Source organism: Carya illinoinensis, chromosome 3 (assembly GCF_018687715.1).
Source record: "Carya illinoinensis cultivar Pawnee chromosome 3, C.illinoinensisPawnee_v1, whole genome shotgun sequence".
NCBI classification, from domain to species: domain Eukaryota; kingdom Viridiplantae; phylum Streptophyta; class Magnoliopsida; order Fagales; family Juglandaceae; genus Carya; species Carya illinoinensis.
In genome coordinates this window covers 31,188,749-31,207,525 of record NC_056754.1, presented here as the reverse complement: position 1 = coordinate 31,207,525, position 18,777 = coordinate 31,188,749, and the positions used below count along the sequence as shown (strand labels likewise).

Below are 18,777 nucleotides of genomic sequence, written 5' to 3'. Positions count from 1 at the left end.
ATGATAAGATTCAAGCTTTGAAGACAAATGATACGTGGGCTCTTGTACCTCGTCCTAAGAATCACAATGTGGTTGGTTGTCGCTAGATTTTCAAAACCAAACTTCGCTCTGATGGGTCCATTGAGCGTCACAAGGCACGTCTTGTGGCTCAAGGATTTTCTCAGATTCATGGTCTTGACTTTGGTGACACTTTAATATTTAGTCTTGTGGTGCGCCCTACTACAGTCAGAATTATTTTGTCCTTGGCTGTTACTTATGGATGGTATTTACATTAGCTAGATGTTAAAAATGCCTTTTTTCACGATTTTCTCAATGAAGAGGTGTATATGGAAAAACCGCCTAGTTACACAAATCCACAGTTCCCTTGGCATGTTTATCGCCTAAAGTGGGCTCTTTATGGCTTGAAACAAGCTCCTCGAGCTTGGTTTCATCACTTTAGCTCCTTTTTCCTTAAACTTGGGTTTCTTTCCAGTTAGGCTGATTCTTCATTATTTGTCTATCACTCCTCGGTTGGAACTGTTTATTTACTTCTTTATGTTAATGACATGATCATAACTAGAAGTAATCCTTCTATGGTTCAAACCCTCATTACTCGGCATTCCAAGGAATTCTCTGTAAAGGATTTGGGTGAGCTTCATATTTCCTCAGTGTTGAAGTCCAAGCTAATGAGAAGGGTTTGTTTCTCAGTCAAACAAAGTATGCCCTTGATCTCTTGCAACGTGCTTCAATGATTGATGCAAAGTCTATTTCTACACCCTGTGTTGTTGGTCAACACCTTTCAACTGAAGGAAAATTGTTCTCCGATTCTACTATGTTTCATTCACTTGTAGGTACTCTTCAATACCTGACCATCACCAGGCTTGATCTATCTTTCAGTGTGAATTCTATTTTCCAATTCATGCATGCTCCCACCGAGGACCACTTTTGTGCTCTCAAGCGTATTTTGCACTATGTCAAAGGCACTCCTCATCGTGGACTTCAACTCCATAAACAATCCACTCATGATATTCTTGCCTACTCTGATGCAGGCTGTCTTGATACACGCCATTCCATTACCGGTTATGCTATCTTTTTTGGTGCCAATTTGGTTTCTTGGTCCTCTAAGAAGCAAAGCACTGTCTCTCGTTCAAGTGTAGAAGCAGAATATCGCTCTTTAGCTGTTGCCACTATTGATATTGCCTAAATTGTTCAACTATTTCAGGACCTCCGTGTTACACTCTCAACGACACCCAAAATTCTTTGCGACAATCAAAGTGCAATTTTTATGGCAATCAATCCAGTTACTCGCCCTCGGTCAAAACATATTGCGATCGACTGCCATTTTGTTCGTGAACTTGTTGCTAATGGCACTTTGAAAGTTGGTTTTGTCCCTTCACATCTGTAGCTTGTTGATTCATTAACCAAAGGCGTCACCAAGCCTCAGTTCTTTCTCTTCTGAAGCAAGCTCATCGTTATCCCTTCTACCACGCTCACCTTACAGGAGGGTGATAAGGGAGAATCAAATGATTCTCCTTAAGATTTGCTGTATCCCAATTCAGTTCCATAAAATCTGAATGTATAGCAGTAAATATATGTAGATATGTTTCTTGATCCTTTCCTATTTCTTGATCCTTTACTAGGGAACTTATCTCGGTCATTCACACTCAAGGAGCTCATCAATTTGCACACTTGGCTCTTTATCTCCTTATTTTCTTCAACAACTTGTGTAATCAAATATTCAAACTTTTGGTTAGTCTTACCCTGTGTTTTAATAAAAGTATGCAAAGTGAGTATGCAAAGTGTCTTCTAAAGGACTCCTTGAAGATGAAGGTGCATGATTTGGTGAGTCAAACTTTTAGCACCTGTTTGGTAGCATTTATCTCCTCTCTCTTAAATTTTTTTTTGATATTGAGTCTTCATACCTTCAATCCTTTATATGTATATGTTAAGTCAAAACTAGTAAAGCACCACAAAATACAGTGACAGGGCCCAATTGTGGAGTCTGCCATCTGTGTGCAGTTTAGGCTCTCCAAGTTGAGGTAAAAATTAAAAAACAATTTAGAAAAGAAAAATCAACATAGTGTATCTCTCATAGTTCTTTCCTTGCAACTTTGTAATGGAATTTATACTGTGCCCACTTTTAGCTGTCCAAAATTTTTTAACTTTCTTTAATGGCATCAAAGAGAATATTGAAGGAGCTCAAGGATTTGCAAAGAGATCCACCAACTTCATATTGTACATGTTAGAGGAAATAGAGAAAATGGAAATGAGATTTAATAGGACTAGTTTAATTCATGAATAAAAAAAAAAATTACATGATTGTTGATGGTGCGTTTTCAAGTCTTGTGGCTGAGGATATGTTCCATTGGCAAGCAACCATAATTGGTCCAAATGACAGTCCCTTCTAGGATTTTGAACAGCCCAAATAAGTTGCAAGTCTCCTTTAAGCTGAGAATTTTCATTTTATTTGGCTGTAAATTTATCAATACACGATGATATGTTTCATTTTATTTTAGTTGTAGGTCCTCTATTATAGAAAAGCAAGTTGTAAGCATTGATGCATACAACTTTCTAGGAGTCTTTGCTGATTTCTTATTAATCTGTCCCATTTTTTCCCACTAGGCTGCAATTCTCTACGTAGTGTGTTTGCTAACAGTCCCGAGCTTAAGCAACAGTTTGGATAAAATTTTCACTACTTTATTTTCAGTGTTCCGTACATTTTGTATAAGTTTTGGATGTCCCATTTATTTTGAATTAGAGTTATTTGAGTCAAGTGATGGCTATGATTGCTTATGCTTGTGTTTCTGAAAATTTAACCTGCATAATTTTTTAATTTGTTTATGATAAGTTAAACTACCACAGCTTTGCCTAGTGGAAAATTTGAGAATGAAGACGCAAATGAAGGTTCTCATTACACATGCATCAGCTATGGAGGAAAGCATTGATTGCATGAAGCAAACATTATGTATTGGTGGCTCTATGTAATCCACTTTTGAGATGTAATTTAATTTTATATATTGTAATTTTGTATTTTGTAATGTAATGTATGAATATAAAATAATGTAATAAGTAATGATTGCATTATGTCTTGCATGCATTTATGTGATAAATATTGAATTTCTTTTTTTATATATGCATTTAGTTAAATATGTAAAGGTAATTAGTTTTCTAATATATAAGAATATGCTTTACAACATTTTGTATTATTTGTAATGGAATATAGGCTTCTAGATGAAAAATATGCTGCTTGAAAGAAATTTAATAATATAAGTTTTTGTTAAAAAAAAAGGGGTACAACCTGGAACCCAGATTTCTAGGTTTTAAAAAATTCGAATTCACTTGGGTTCTAGACCAGGTTATAATTGGGTGTACCCGGGCCGTAACCTGTGTTCAAGGCTGGCTACACCTGGGTACCCGGTCCGGAACCCAAATGAACAGTCCTAACTTTAAGCTTGCATTCCAACACATTAAGAATCGCATCAATCTGATATGTGAGTGGAAAGTTATGATTAAAATCCTAAAATATGTCTAGGCTATCTCCTAACAAATTTTGGACTTGAACTTTTTGTAGTTTCCTTTTGTGATTTTTTTTTCTTGATCTAGATTGCTATCAAATCCTATGAAAGTCCTCATTTGAATTTGACTGGCTTTAACTTGTTCGTTTACAAATTCTAAAATTAAATATAGAAATCTGTTTAGGAGTATCCTGAAGTAAATAGAAACTCAATTTAAGAATACACATTAATTTCTATTATTTGTATTCACATTTTAACATTTTAATCCAATGATAGGGTATTTAGAGTATACTTTCGCGCACTCATCATTAGCCATATGACTTAGTACATTCTCAAGTCAATGTGTATGTAGAGCGCGTAATTTACATGATCACTTACACGGTAAAATTTAATTTAATATGTTCACAAATGCAAACAAGCTTGAATAGAATACATTTATTGTCTCAAATAATAAGGAACTACTCATCAAATATATGCTTGAATGATAATATATAATTAGGTTAGCAGCAGGATACATTATTTCTAAAGACAACTTCCCAAAGATGCATGTATTTTCCAAATGCCAAAATCATAACTAGTAATTATACAATGTGTGGAAGGATGTAGACTGCATTGTGAAACTATATTTTACTAACTTGGCAAGTGGGTGCACTACATGCATTGCAAACTGAATATACATTCAGCTATAGGACTATAGTTAGTTAACCTGCCATTTATGGAATTAGAGCAAGCTGAGTTGTTATATTATTCATCTCTATGTTGTAAATAGCTACCCCCTTCTTGCATGTTATTTTATTCTCATCCCCCCAAAAAATAACACGTATACCTCTGCATGCACCCCCAACTAAGCAGAGGAAAAAACTTCATTTGTAGTTGAACCTTCCTAATATTGTGGTACCTATAATGCCTAAGTGTCCCCAACAATACATACCTCTGCTTTTTTGGATAAGCCTACCACACAGAAAATGGGTCAACCTCGAGTAAAAGTTAACTACTATCTCCAGCTCACTAGCTAGACTGGGTTTCAGTAATGAAGGGTGTAATGCATGTCAGCAGCACAATTTCCCAGGATAAGTTACTAATTTGCCCCCAATCTTACCTTCTTTTTGTAAACTCCTGCCCATCTTATGGAGAGCTCAGCACCAATTTTCCCCCCTTTGCCTTAGATAACAAATTTTGGTTATTAGTACTGAGTGTAGATCAAACGGGCCATGCATTCAGACAATGTGTCTAAGGGAGTATGGGACATGCTGACACCCTGTACTTTTTTTTTTTTTTTGAAAGCGAGACCACTTCTCATTAAAACCAGAAATATTTGTAACAGACGACTCTATGACAACATACCAGCATAGAGTTCTACGATTACTTCATTTCTTTGGATACAATAGACAAAATACATGATGGACAAAATTCAATATCATACACATCCTTTGTGCACTCTAGCGCATCTTGTGCCAATTGATGAGCTGCTTTGTTAGTTTCTCAGAAGACATGTGAAATGCTCCATCTGGTACATGAATTCAGAATTTTCCTTGCATCTCTAATGAGGCATCCTCCCATACTTCAGTCCAAGCCTTGGTTTTGAATCAAATCTACCACCTGTTTAGAGTCTCATTCTAGGCATACCTGTTGCACTCCTATCTCTTTGATGAAAACAGCTGCTAACAGCAAACCATAAGCCTCTGCATCAAAAGGCCTTTCCCGGAATGGTCTTTGAGCTCGAAGAGCACCCACAACTTGGCCTGTGTGATCTCTAACTAAGACACCTATACTAATTTTTCCTTCACCTGATTTAACAGTTGTGTCCCAATTGACCTTAAAATGGTTCTCAGCTGGCTTTTTCCACTTTTGTGGTCCTATAGGAGTCTTGATACTGCCTTTCCTTAAAACTTGGGTGCTATCTTTATATGAGGCAAGTTTTTTTAATGCCTGTTGATAAACTCTGGTGGGATGCTTGAAGACTTTACCATAAAGGATGTCATTCCTCCTATTCCAAATTCCCCTTAATGTGCCAGCCACTTCCTCGAGTTCTTTGGTGTCTAGAGCCTCCACTAGATTAGACTAGATGTCAACAAATAAGTCACTATGGCATGTCATCTTCTAAACTTTCTTGCTACTTTGGTTCCAAACATCCTGAGCTATTATACAACTCCATGAGGCATGACCCGAGGTCTCAGGAGCCTACTTACAGATATTGCATGAGCTGTCCTCCACCACTTTTCTGCTTTTTAAATTAGCCAAGGTGGGGAGAGTCTCACTACATGCTCTCTAGATGAACATCTTAATTGCTGGGGTTGTCTTGAGCTTCCACACTGTCTGCCAAACTTGTTGATCTCGAGATCTACATGAACATTCCCCTTCAAGTTTCACTTCCATTGTCCTGTGAATGTGATACCTGCTTTTAATTGAAAATTGCCAATTTTTTGTGAACAACCAAAACATTCTATCTTCTCTGTTTACCAAGCAGATGGGGATTGCTTTGATTGCCTCCATTTCTTATGGAGAGAACAATTCCTGAAGAAGAGAGTCCTTCCATGTTCTAAGAGTAGGGTCAATGAGATCACTAACATGTTCACACCAGCAGTCCTCTTCTCGTGGGGTAAGAACCTTGTTGGAAGGCAAAGAAGGTATCCAACTATCTGTCTAGATGTTAACATTTTGACCATTTCCTATTCTCCACAATAGTCCTTTCTTAAGAACCTCCAAGCTTGCATGAATACCTCTCCAGGCTAATGAAGGTCTTGAGCCCAGCAATGGTGTGTCTCTCATCTTTCTTTCCACTCAACTCCACTAGTGGTCTATTCCTTTACGCTTGTAAGGCCTTCACAAAAACACCCATACTAATGTAAGGGCTTTCTAGGATAATACGAAAATGTGCACAAGACAACAGTGTCATACTTAAAGGCCCATAATCCAACTGAAAGCTCATATCTAGAGTGAGTTTGTAGAAAAAATAACAACTCTACATGACATATCATCTGAACCCAGAGGTATGGTCCAGTATCATATAGGAGACCCTTATTTGGAAAGAGATTACGAATTGGATGCAAGGCAAGTTGTAGGAACATGTGTACCTTGTCCTATCAATTTGTCTCTATCATCCTGTAGATAGATGACTGAGACTAAAGTGATCCTATTCAAGCATGCTTGATGTAAGAAGTACATTAGAATGACACCTGACGGTCCCATCCTATAAAAGGGATTGGAAAATTGACAAAATCTCACTTTTGAGATCATAAATATTGGAGCTTTTTTTGTAGTCAGGGTTTTCAAGAAAGCAAGTGTCATGACTTTGTTAAGATTTCTTGAAATCTCACCACAGTAGTCCCTCTATGGTTCTGCTCCTTGGAACAATATATTTTGATGTAGATATAGACTTCAAGGGTGGGTATGAGCAAAAGGATCCATCACAACCTGTAGAATGAGATTGGGGGAGGGGGGTTCTGTTTGGATAAAGATCATGTAGATATGTTGCTGTTATGTTATTGAGAGATTTTGATAAACTCATCTTGGAATGTATTAACTTTGGTTAATTCTAAGAATTGGTGACTTATTCATGATTTTAAATCTGGCAACTGTATTAATGTCTCTGGTACTAAGTTTTTAAACTTCAATTATGTCTAATCTACTATCTTTCTGGTTTGAGTTGTTTTCACATGCATATGCTAGGCATACGAGCACACACTAGTATCCCAAAGGCAAGGGGTGTGACCCACGTGGAGCACATCCCCAACACCATTTTTCTCTGCCAAGCCACAATCGAGGATTGGGGGCACCACATTATATGTTATAATCATCTTTAATAATAGAATCTAGCTATATTGGAATGGACATTAAGATCTATTTGAATCAATATGAATAAGGAATTCATAAGAACAAATATAATGAAAATGTCTATTATAAAGAGAATAGATAGGCTAGATTTTGAGGGAACATCATCGAGACCACTCTAAAGCTTCCTAGCATTGATCATGGGCTAACCAACGGATTTTCTTGGTTTACCAATACAAGATTCTTGATATTCTCTATTCTTTCTATTAACATATTTTTTTATTGGTAAATAAAATTTTGTTGATCATAAGAATAGTGATGTTCCACAAGAGCACAAGTACATAGGTCAAGGCTCCTTTGTAAATTAGATGTGAAAAGACATATGATTGAGTCAATTGGAACTCCTTTGGCTAGTTTGGGTGGTGAAGTAAATACTTCACTACCATTCATTATTTTATCATTACTTTTCACATACTTTTTATTATTTTGTATTACTATTTACTATTATTTAATACTTTTTCACTACCATTCACAAAGTATCTGAAATCACCTCACTACTCTAACACAACCTTACTTTATATGCTCAAGCAATGTGGGCTTCGGGTGAAGTAGTGTTTATGGATCAAATATTGCATCTCTATTGCATCCTTTTGTATTTTGATTAATGGCACAATAAGCGGTTTCTTTCAAAGCTTGCGGGGATTGAGATAGTGGAATCTCTTATCTCTATTTCTTTTTGTTTTTGTAATAGAAACACTTAGCAAAACGATCAACAATGTCGTGGAGGGTGGCTTTATATCTGGCTTCTCAGTAGGGGAAGCCAATACCGGCTCTCTCAATATTTCTCATCTCTTATTTGCCAATGATACCTTGGTATTTTACGAGGCTAGCCATGATCATGTTAATGCATTGAGGCTCTCATTCTATACTTTGAAGTCATTTTCGGATTGAAGGTGAACTAGGACAAATCTTATGTAATTTCGATGAGGCAAGTGCAAAATGTGAATGGCATGGCTTTTATCTTGGGATGTAAAATATCTCATTTAACCATGAAATATCTTTGCCTCTCATTGGGTGCTAATTACAAATTGATATCCATTTGAAATGATGTCCTAGAAAAGATGGAGCGAAAACTCTCTAGTTAGAAACAGATGTACTTATCCAAAGGTGTCAAAGTCACACTCATTAAAAGTACCCCATCCAACCTACTTACTTATTTCCTCTTTTTCTTTCAGCTTCCATAACAGGTAGTTAAGTAGCTTACCACATGGAGAAAATACATTGGGATTTCCTATGAGGAGGGATGAATGATGAGTTCAAATTTCATTTAGTAAAATGGGCCACCCTTTGTTCCCAAACTTGTCAAGGAGGCTTGGGTATTCAAACAAGGCTTTGTTGGATAAATGACTATGGTGATATCCTCTAGAACATGGAGATTTGTGGAGCTCAGTTTTAGATTCAAAGTATGGTAGAGCATAGGGAGGCTGGTGAAAGAATGAGATAAGTGGATCCTATGGGAGTGGGCTTTAGAAGTCAAATTGGAGACAAAGAAGCAAGAGTTTTTTAAGAAGCACATTAATGAAGAGGTACACAGAAGGTGCTACTGATTCGACCTTTATCTACTTTGCTTATGGATTGAAGGAAGTCAAGTGTTAAACATTGGTCGATCAAAACAAGCTTTGAGATGGTGATGTTTTCTGTAGTTTAGGTTTCAAGTTGTGTATGTTTTATAATTGAGTGGTTTATAATTGAGTGAAGATATGTGTGTAAATATGTGTGAGATATGTATAGAAACTGCACGAAAGTAGTTTTTGCATGTAGAAACCTTATACCATTCTTCAAGTGACAGTGTTTATCTAATTGGGAATCTAGTATAGGGTGGAGAACACGGTTTATGAACTGGTTTGTTGGTGGAAATGTTTGGTGGTTTATGTTGGTGGAAATGTTGGGTGGAATGTTGATAATTTGGTTTATTAATTAAATTCTTAATTAATATATGGAGTGTATTTGTAAAATATTAAAAAAATTAAAATTATTATTTAAATATATAATATTATATTATTATTTTGATTTTAGTTAAAAGCTCTAATTTTAATCAAAATTTAGACTTGGTATTGCTAATGCTCTAAGACATGGATGAAATATATTTTCTAGTTTTACCTATTTTGAGGCAAGTAACGGATCCTGTATCAAATTGTGGTATGACATATGGTGTGATGACAGAGTACTTAAGAAAGCTTATCTACATCGTATAACAAGCATGAAAGAAGTCTCGATCATGAACCTCTTTCACTATTGCACCCCCCAATGGAATGTCACGTTCCATAGCACTAATATTTTGTTAAAATCTGTCTTATGGATTTCTTACATTTTCTTTCATCCTAAAGGAGAGAAGAGTTGGATGATCTTGATAATTCTTGTATGAAACGCGAAGCCCTTTAAGATAATCTTCAATTTCTATAATAGCTCACTTAAAAAAAAAAAAAAAAAAAATCTATAATAGCTTCTACTTTAGTTAAATACACAGGATATTTATGAAATTCAATTTTTTTTTTTTTTTTACCAGATTCCTTCTTTTCTTGAAGGTTAATAATTATGAATTCTATTCTTAATATAGATTATCTGTTCTCATATATTATAGTAGAAAGTAATCTCCTTTCATAGGTTTATTTTTTAGGAAAAATTTTATGTATAATTATTTTTGTGTACGTTTTGTATAGTACTCTACTAATATGATTAGTTGTATTATTTTTTTAATATAAAATAATTATTTTAACTATTTACATTAATAAAAGAAAAAAAAATAACTTCAGGTAAGATAGTCATTTTTTAAACAGTCAATAAAGTATGCAAATTGCAAACAAACAAAATAATTGAAGTGCCTGCGCTGTAGCAGTTGTGGGAAGGGTTCGTTGAGGAAAGTATCAAAATTTTAAGTCAAACGCCTTTATTATACAATGTCCATACACCCACCTGCTGCGTTATATCTTCCCTGTTTTCTGCGTCAAGCTCTCCCTCTTCTCTCTCTCTCTCTCTCTATAATCTTCCAAAACGATCAATGGCTATCAGTAATCTACCCCGAAGAATTATTAAGGTTCACTTTCCGATCTTTACCGTTCTCTCTCTCTCTCTCTCTCTCTCTCTCTCTGTATGTTTGTACATACATAAATGTTCTTACATGTGGTTTTGATTTTGGTTCTACTTGACTTTGGAAATGGATAGGAAACCCAGCGGCTCCTCAGTGAACCAGGTCTCTCTCTCTCTCTCTAAATATAATATATATTTTAAATAGTGTCTATTTTATTATGTGTTTTGGGTTGCTGAATCTGAAATTCTACAATTTGGGTTGATGGCTTTCCTTCGGCAGTGATGGTAGTTTGGGTTTACACATAAATGCTAATGAAAACTATGCTTATTGTTGAAGAGTACCTTTTGATTCGCTGTTTAGTTTCATTTGCTGGGTTGAGCCCTGTCGAGAGAAGAAATGTAAACGAAATTTATTTTCGTTTGTGTAGTCTTGATTAAAATACGAAAATTGCAATAGCTGGCTTGGAGAACGAATTAATTCCTGGTTTTGGTACGATTTCCTGGCTTTTTGTGGCCAGATGTTTGTCCCGTGGTATTCTGACATGGGGTAATGCTAGATACAGACTTGAACTGTTCAATTCCCGCATACTCCCTTTGAAGAAAAAATGAGGTCCATCATTAAAAGAAATTATTTTTTCATGCGGTCCCATATTTATGCACTTTTTTCAAAAGGAATGCGCAAGGTTGAACACCCAAAGATTGTAAATATCATTTCTCTTTTGACATTGCATTTTCGTTTGTTTTTTCTTTTCTCATAAGCATGGTAGATTATAGTGAGGCAGAGAATAGTAAGTAGCATATCAAGGACATCGTTTGGGAAAACATGGTCACAGTTGAGTGATTTATTTCTTTGCATTTTGGCCCTACCCAAACATTGCAACATTTTCCATGTTCAAAACATGTTTCTGTGCTGATTGGGGATAGTATACCTCTCAAACAAGCAACAGAATATGCTAGATTATGCTTGAATGTTAGACTATGGAAAGAGTACAGACACCAAAATGATCATTGTCAGCACAATATTATTTGACATGAGACTCAAGGTACATTTGGTATGCAAAATAGATCCATGGAATGGAATAACTATTCCTAATTCCTCTATGGTTTGGGTGGCTTTTGATTACAAAGAAAAGATATCCCTAAAAAATGAGGATTACCTATTCCTCTAAAAAATTAGAGGAATAGCTATTCCTAGGGTATTAGAATAGGATTAAAAAAAAATCTTAAATTAAAATTAAAACAAAAATTGTTGAAATACACCCACAGGAGTGGCAGAAATAGATACGAGGAAATTCAATTTTTACCCCCAATGACATCAGGAATGCCTAGGCCGCCCCCAATGATAGTCAAGGGTGGCTGGTCGCCATGTTGTATTTTCGAAAAAAAATGGTTGTAAAATAATAGAGGGGTATTTTTAGGAAGACTTTTGGATTTGGGTATTAAGTTTCCTCGTGTATACCATCTTATGTATTTGGGCTATGCCTATTCTTATTAATAATCATTTACTTATATATATATATAAATGTATTTTAGAAGATGACATTGTATATTGCCACCAAACAAAGGCATAGGAATGACATTCCTATTCTTTCGGGAACATTAATGGACATTCCCCTTACCAAACAAACCCTATGCCATCAGCCAATCCACCTCAGACCAGGTGTGCCCAAACACTTATTTTGTTTTACGACTTTTTCAAACAGTCTCTTTAGAATTTTTAGTATACCCAAAGTTCAGTGTACTTGTTTGTATATATAGCAAAGCAAATGGAAAACAAACCACATCATGCACTAATTACAGAGTAAGATGCCTGCACTAATGCAATTTTATTTAAGCTTGTGTTGGGGTCACAATATCTTTCTATCCAGAAAATCATATGTATCAAGGTAACATCATTTGACCAGTTTGGAAGCAACCTATGTTCCTTAGCAGTACTGAGTTCGGGTAGTGGTATATTTGAATGCTGGAACTTCAATGCTCTAACGGCTCAAGTAAGCCTTCTTTAATTGTTCTCATTAAATTGTTGTTCTCATTAAATTAATTCTAATCAAGGGCTGACATGTACTTGAGCATGCTTTGTGAAATTTGTATGCAGTTCCCAGATATTTTAATGTTGGAGCTTTAATGCTCTCATGTCCCAATCAAGCCTTCTTTAGTTATTCTTGTTAACGCAATTCCATTCAGAGGCTTGCATGTATTAAGCATGCTTTGTGAAATTTGCATGCAGCTCCTGGAATAAGTGCCTCTCCTTCTGAGGACAACATGAGATATTTTAATGTTATGATTCTTGGTCCAGCTCAATCTCCTTATGAAGGTAATTAACGTATGAAAAAGTAATCTTTTCTAATAAGCTATTTAGTGTCCAGCTCCTGTTATGATTTTTTTTTTTTTTTAATGTCCAGCTCCTGTTACTATACAATGTAAGCTATGTAGTAAGCTAATTATTTAATGTCCAGCTTCTGTTGAGAATTTTTTTTTCCTAGTACGATATTTAATGTTTGAAAAAGTAAATCTTTCTTTCTTCTACCTATGAGCTTCAGTGGTCAGAATAGTTATGATTGTGTTTTGTTCTGTTTATTCTTATTACACAAACAACATAACAACACCTGATAGTATCCTCCTGAACTTTTTGGATCGTACAAAATTTGGGAAACTACGTAAACGGATTTGTTGTCACTTGGTTTCTTGTATCAGTTTCTGTTTTACATGCTGGTACATGGTGTAATATCATTTTGTTTTTTCTTTTTATATATACATAGGTGGAGTTTTCAAGTTAGAATTGTTTCTATCTGAAGAGTACCCAATGGCAGCTCCCAAGGTAATATGATATTTAGATTTCTTTTCATGCTGTGTAATGCTATCTTTTTGAGCTTCTACAGTTGCTCGTCTTGTTTTTATGAAGGCATTCATTCGCCTTATCTCGCTTAAGAGTCCAGATACTGTTATATCTGCTGTTTCAGGTGGTTGCCTGTTTGAAGAGACGGCTGATTTCTTAAATTGATTTTTGGCCCTCACGCCGAGGATGTAATGTAGGGTTTTTAAATTCTTTGGTGATCTTAAATAAGCAAAATGCTTGGTACACAGGGGTAATGGGAATAGTACATTCACTTTTTACAGAAACAGTAAATGTACTGTTCATGTGAGTTAATCAAAATGCCTTAAATTATCTGAAAGATCGGAATAATATCTGGAGTATGGATAAACTTGATAGGTTTTTCTGCCATGGATTTTTTCGTGCATGCTTATTTGTTAGCATGCTACATACAAGGTCAAGAACTGTTGGCTCAGTGATTCAGTTACCAAAACAGTTAATAGGGTTTGAATGTCCATTTACACCATAAAACAGTGAAAATTGAAGTGCAAATCATCTATTGGAGAAAGAAGCTCAGGGGAATGATATTTTTGAGGCTTGCAAAAATAAAAATAAAAATAAAAAACAGAGAGAGATAATTGAGGCTTGTAAATTCATTCTGATGAATTATTTAGCAAGTGATTGAATTACTAGTAGTTCGAATCTTCATGTAGCCTATATATTTGATGCAGCAGATATAACCCTTAACCCTGTGTGCCCATTTGCTGATAGGTCGAAAATATGATTTATATGAAACAGTTGAACTGAACTTAATTATTTCACATAGGCGGCCATGACACACTTTGTACTCTTTGTTTGGAAATGAAGAAAACAATCCAGAGTTTTTCCCTGCTGTTGAGTGCAAGTTCAGACCATTAATTTTTATATATAAAGACTCATCCAAAAATGAGGTCTTATCAAAATGATTACATATGACTGCTGCATTAGACGTCAGATAAAAAAAATGTTACCATCTTGCATTCTCATATGGGCCTTAATTGTTTCAATTAATAATGAGATCTGGAGAGCTTTCAAAACGATGTTGAATGAGGCTGGATTTACATTAGTTATAATGTTGGTTGTTTGATATTTGTACAAAATGTTCTGTATGAGTTGTAAGGTTTTCACATTAAATTTACTTGGAAGCCGCTTTCCATCAAATAGAACATTCAGAGTTGTGAACACTATCTGTGTTATTGTAGAGAGTGACGGATGGAGTTTTGTTAGACATACCATGCATAAAATCTTCCTTGGTGTGAAACTAATTGGTGGATTGAGCTGTCTTTTCCCTTCCTATATGTCAATCAATTTAATACATTGGTGGCACGGTAGAGGATCAAACATAAGCACCAGGGTTTTAAGTAGGACTGTAGGGGTGAGCATTGACATAGTCGGGGTCGGATTTGAGCTCTTTTGGGCTTTGTTTTAGCTTCATGTTTAACCCATTTTTTAAATAGAATTTTTTCTGGGCTTTCAAATTTTAGTTTTTCCAAGAATTAAAAACAAAACTAAATCATTCACTACTAATTTACTTCTATACTACTTATCTAACTTATTTTTATACTAGATTTATACTATAGTGTCTAATTACATTTTATCATTCTATAGTATTACATATTATTTCTTGTGTCTAATTACATGTTATTATAATTTAGTATTATGTATTTATTATATTAGACCTATTTTTATACTAGTATCTAACTTATTTCTATACTTGATTTATACTATAGTGTCTAATTACATTTTATCATACTATAGTATTACATATTATTTCTTGTGTCTAATTACGTGTTATTATACTTTAGTATTATGTACTTATTATATTAGACCTATTTTTACACTAGTATCTAACTTATTTCTATACTAGACATATTATAGTGTCTAATTACATGTTATTATACTATAGTATTACATGTTATTATATTATACTAGTGTCTAACTTATTTATGACTTATTTCTACACTAGACTTATTAATAGTGTCCAATTACATGTTATTATACTTTAGTAAATTAGTATTATGTGCTATTACCTTATTATACTAGACTTATTAGTTATGTCTATTCTAGTGTCTAATTTATTTCTATACAAGACTTATACTATAGTGTCTAATTACATGTTATTATACTAATATCTAACTTATTTCTAATTTAATCATATACTAGACTCTAGTGTCTAATTACATGTTATTATACTTTAAGAAATTAGTATTTTGTGTTATTAACTTATTATACTAGGCTTATTTCAATATTAGTGTCCAACTTATATCTATATTTGATTATGTATGGTAGTAATACTATGATGTTTACATATAATAAACTATTATTAGTTTATTTACATTATACTATAAGTATATTATTTTATAATATTTAGCTCATACTAGTATATTATTGAATTTAATTATATAAGTTCTAGTTATATAACTATATAAATATACTAGTATATATGATAAATATATAAATAAATACATATTTATTTAACATATGTACAATATTGGAGTCATTTTTAAAGTTGGAGTCAAATTCGGAGGGCAAAGTTGGAGTTGAGTCGAATCGGAGTCAAAGTCAGAGTTGGTCCAGCGATACCTCTGACTCCGACTCCAACTGAAAAATTAAAAAAAAATCCGACTCCGACTTCGTTATGTCAGAATCAGAGCAGAGCCAGAGTGGAGTTGGATTTTTCGATTTTTGCTCAACCCTAGTTTTAAGTGATTTGGGAATTGAGTGACTTAAAGATATATAAAATCTGTACTTATAAAAAAATATATGAAATTTGTGTTGAAATATTCTTCTGATATTTTCATGGACACGGTAATTTATGATCTCTGACTACTAATTTTAGCGTGTGAGAATTATTCTAGTTTACGATGTACTTATTCTCGATTTATTTACTTAGTTTCAACTGTTTCAATTCTTTCTACATCAATTACATAACAATGTATCCATTTAAATTTCAAGATATTTGTGTTGTAATGTTTTTATTATTTCTATACACAAAATTATAAGAAAATAGCATATCTACTAATATTGCATTCTGTTTGTTTATCCTTTGTTGGCCCACATAGAGCCAAATGCATGGTTGAATAAGTGATCTCTCTTTTTCCTTTCCCATGCTCCTCAAGCATGTTCTGTTATATATGAAGAACCTTTTTCAAGGAAGTTTAGTTTCTTTTGTTTTTTCCTTACAATATTTAGATGAGTTTTTTGTTCTCAATCTTGTTGCCTTTGCACTTATTTTTGTTTGTGTAAACTGCACTTTTTCCTGACAGGTTCGGTTCCTGACCAAAATATATCATCCTAATATTGATAAGGTAAGTAGTATCTGCTTCTTTTGCTCCTTTCGCTTGCTTGAAATTTGAGGTTTGTTCTTTCTGGATATAAAGAATGTTTATATCAGCTTGGACGGATATGCCTTGATATTCTTAAAGACAAATGGAGTCCAGCCCTCCAAATCCGAACAGTATTGCTGAGGTGATTTCGTGCATCCCCAATAATTTCTTGATTTGGAAATCATCTTCTAGGGAGAAGAAAAAAAAGTATAGGATAGATTTAATATATAAACCATGTGGAAATAGAAAGTTAAATAGGAAAGCATGGATGATTTAAATGATGGGATATTGGGTCGTGAAATGATATTTAAAGCAAAGCGAGATGACTTTACTAACAAAATGCTACATGATTTACTGGATCAGCATCCAAGCTCTTTTAAGTGCTCCAAACCCTGATGATCCCCTTTCCGAGAACATTGCAAAGCATTGGAAGACAAATGAAACTGAAGCTGTTGAGACAGGTAATATTAATTATTTTTAGTTGGCTACTACCAAGATGCTAGCATGAGACCTAAAATAGCTCCATCTTCTATACTGTTTTGAAGGGTATCTACCTTTTATCACTTGTTTTCATTTTATTATGTAGAGCCTAAATTGTTGCTTATTTTTACTATAAGATTTTTTCCCCTTTTTTTCACTTTAAGATAATTAATATGGTATAACTCTAGGGGTTGGCTCAAGTGGTAAAAGCCTTGGGCTTTGGGTATGCTCCCCCCCAGTCTAAGGTTCAAATCCCCTTGAGTGCAGGCCATTGGCCTGGAAGATTTTCCTCTTGAATTACCTGATGTGCACTTACGGGAAACTCCTTACCGAGGGCTTGTGTACTCTCGGGATTAGTTGGGATAATGTTCCTGGACACCTAATGCCAATAAAAAAAGAAAAAGAAAAAAAAAAGATAATTAATCTGATGTGGTGGAAATGATTGCAGTTGGCTTTACAAGCATTTGTCATTCATATCATAACTAATTACTAGCCCCTGTTGGTTGGAAATTTGCAGCGAAGGAATGGACTCGTTTATATGCAACCGGAGCTTGATTTTGCTTGGAAGATCAATTTCTGAAGTGTATGTTAAAACTATAACATGAGGACATGACTTGTGAATTGATCATATGATAGTTGAAAACTTCAAAGAACTTCAAATTAACTGAGAGCCATCTTCAGGATAAAGGAAAGATGAATATTGTGAAGAAGGTCATCATTAGGGTTGTAAATGAACCAGTTTGTTCGATAGCCCGTTTGGTTAAACTCGAATCGAACTTGATTCGTGAAAAAAAAAAAAAAAAGAACTTGTTCGTGAAAGTAGATATCCACTCAATTTGTAAATGACATATACCCGACAAAATTCGACTCGACTCAATTAAGGCTCGTTTATGCTTGTTCATTTATGCTCGAGTCGACTCGTTAGCTCGACTCAATTAAAACTCATTTATATATTGATAAATATATACATACACCTATACATGTATATATGTATTAGCTAATAATATAAACATACCACTTTTATAATTAAATATATAATATGTATTCTAATTACTTATGTCTATATAATGAATATACTTCATGGTATATTTTATAATTTGTATAATAATTAGTATATAAAATTTAATAATTTCATATACTAATATGTGGGAACCATATATGAAATAAATATATGTTATCATATTAAGGGTATGTATTAATAATATATGTAGGCATATAATATATTGTTATTTTAGATAAATATCAACTAGTTAGATATTAATTATTTATAAATTTTATAATTTAATAGAGCTTCTACTTGTTAGTTTTATAAATTCAATATTAGCTTTTTTATTCATTTAATTTATTAATTATTAAATCTTATTAAAAAAAAAATTCACGCTCGTGCTCGAGCTCGATTTGACTCGAACTTGTTTGTGGGATGAGTTTGAGGTCGAGCTCGAGTTGAGAATTTAACTTATCGAGTTGAGCTCGAACAAAGAATTAAAAAAAATCTCAAACTCGAATTCAAGTATTTTGAGTTGAGCCGAGCTCGGCAAACCAAAAACTGGCTCGGCTGGGCTCGATTATAGCCCTAGTCATCATCTGATGGTCATCTTAATAAAACAACAACGGACATAAGGAGAGAAAAAAAAAAGGGTTTTATGGTTGCATGATCATATTGAAGTTTGATATCAATTTTATTTTCTACTTATAACGTTCTTAATATGGAACGTTTTGATCAACCCAGTTATTCAAAATGTTTATGGGTGCTGCATGGTGCATATGA

The 18,777-nt window shown here is 34.1% G+C and overlaps 1 protein-coding gene across 2 annotated transcripts; it reads left to right on the top strand.

The window, feature by feature from the left end:
- Window positions 1–10,221: 10,221 nt before the first annotated feature.
- On the top strand, window positions 10,222–17,673 carry LOC122304104 (ubiquitin-conjugating enzyme E2 35-like). 2 transcript variants are annotated; one of them, XM_043116149.1, is made up of 8 exons: window positions 10,222–10,359; window positions 10,488–10,515; window positions 12,580–12,666; window positions 13,112–13,170; window positions 16,470–16,511; window positions 16,598–16,671; window positions 16,893–16,990; window positions 17,527–17,673. In XM_043116149.1, exons 1-8 carry the CDS (start codon window positions 10,324–10,326, stop codon window positions 17,562–17,564), a joined length of 462 nt encoding a protein of 153 aa, XP_042972083.1. In that variant the 5' UTR covers window positions 10,222–10,323; the 3' UTR covers window positions 17,565–17,673. The 2 variants fall into 2 exon arrangements, with proteins under 2 accessions (XP_042972083.1, XP_042972084.1); XM_043116150.1 differs by lacking the exon at window positions 10,222–10,359 and adding an exon at window positions 12,221–12,343 and having other exon boundaries at window positions 10,495–10,515.
- The last annotated feature ends 1,104 nt before the right edge of the window (window positions 17,674–18,777 follow it).

Bases quoted from the DNA above. Each gene is read 5' to 3' on its own strand.
- LOC122304104 (XM_043116149.1), top strand. From the start codon at position 10,324: ATGGCTATCAGTAATCTACCCCGAAGAATTATTAAG. The intron at 12,667-13,111 runs GTAATTAACGTA...ATATATACATAG, and splicing joins AGCTCAATCTCCTTATGAAG to GTGGAGTTTTCAAGTTAGAA. The intron at 13,171-16,469 runs GTAATATGATAT...TTTTCCTGACAG, and splicing joins ACCCAATGGCAGCTCCCAAG to GTTCGGTTCCTGACCAAAAT.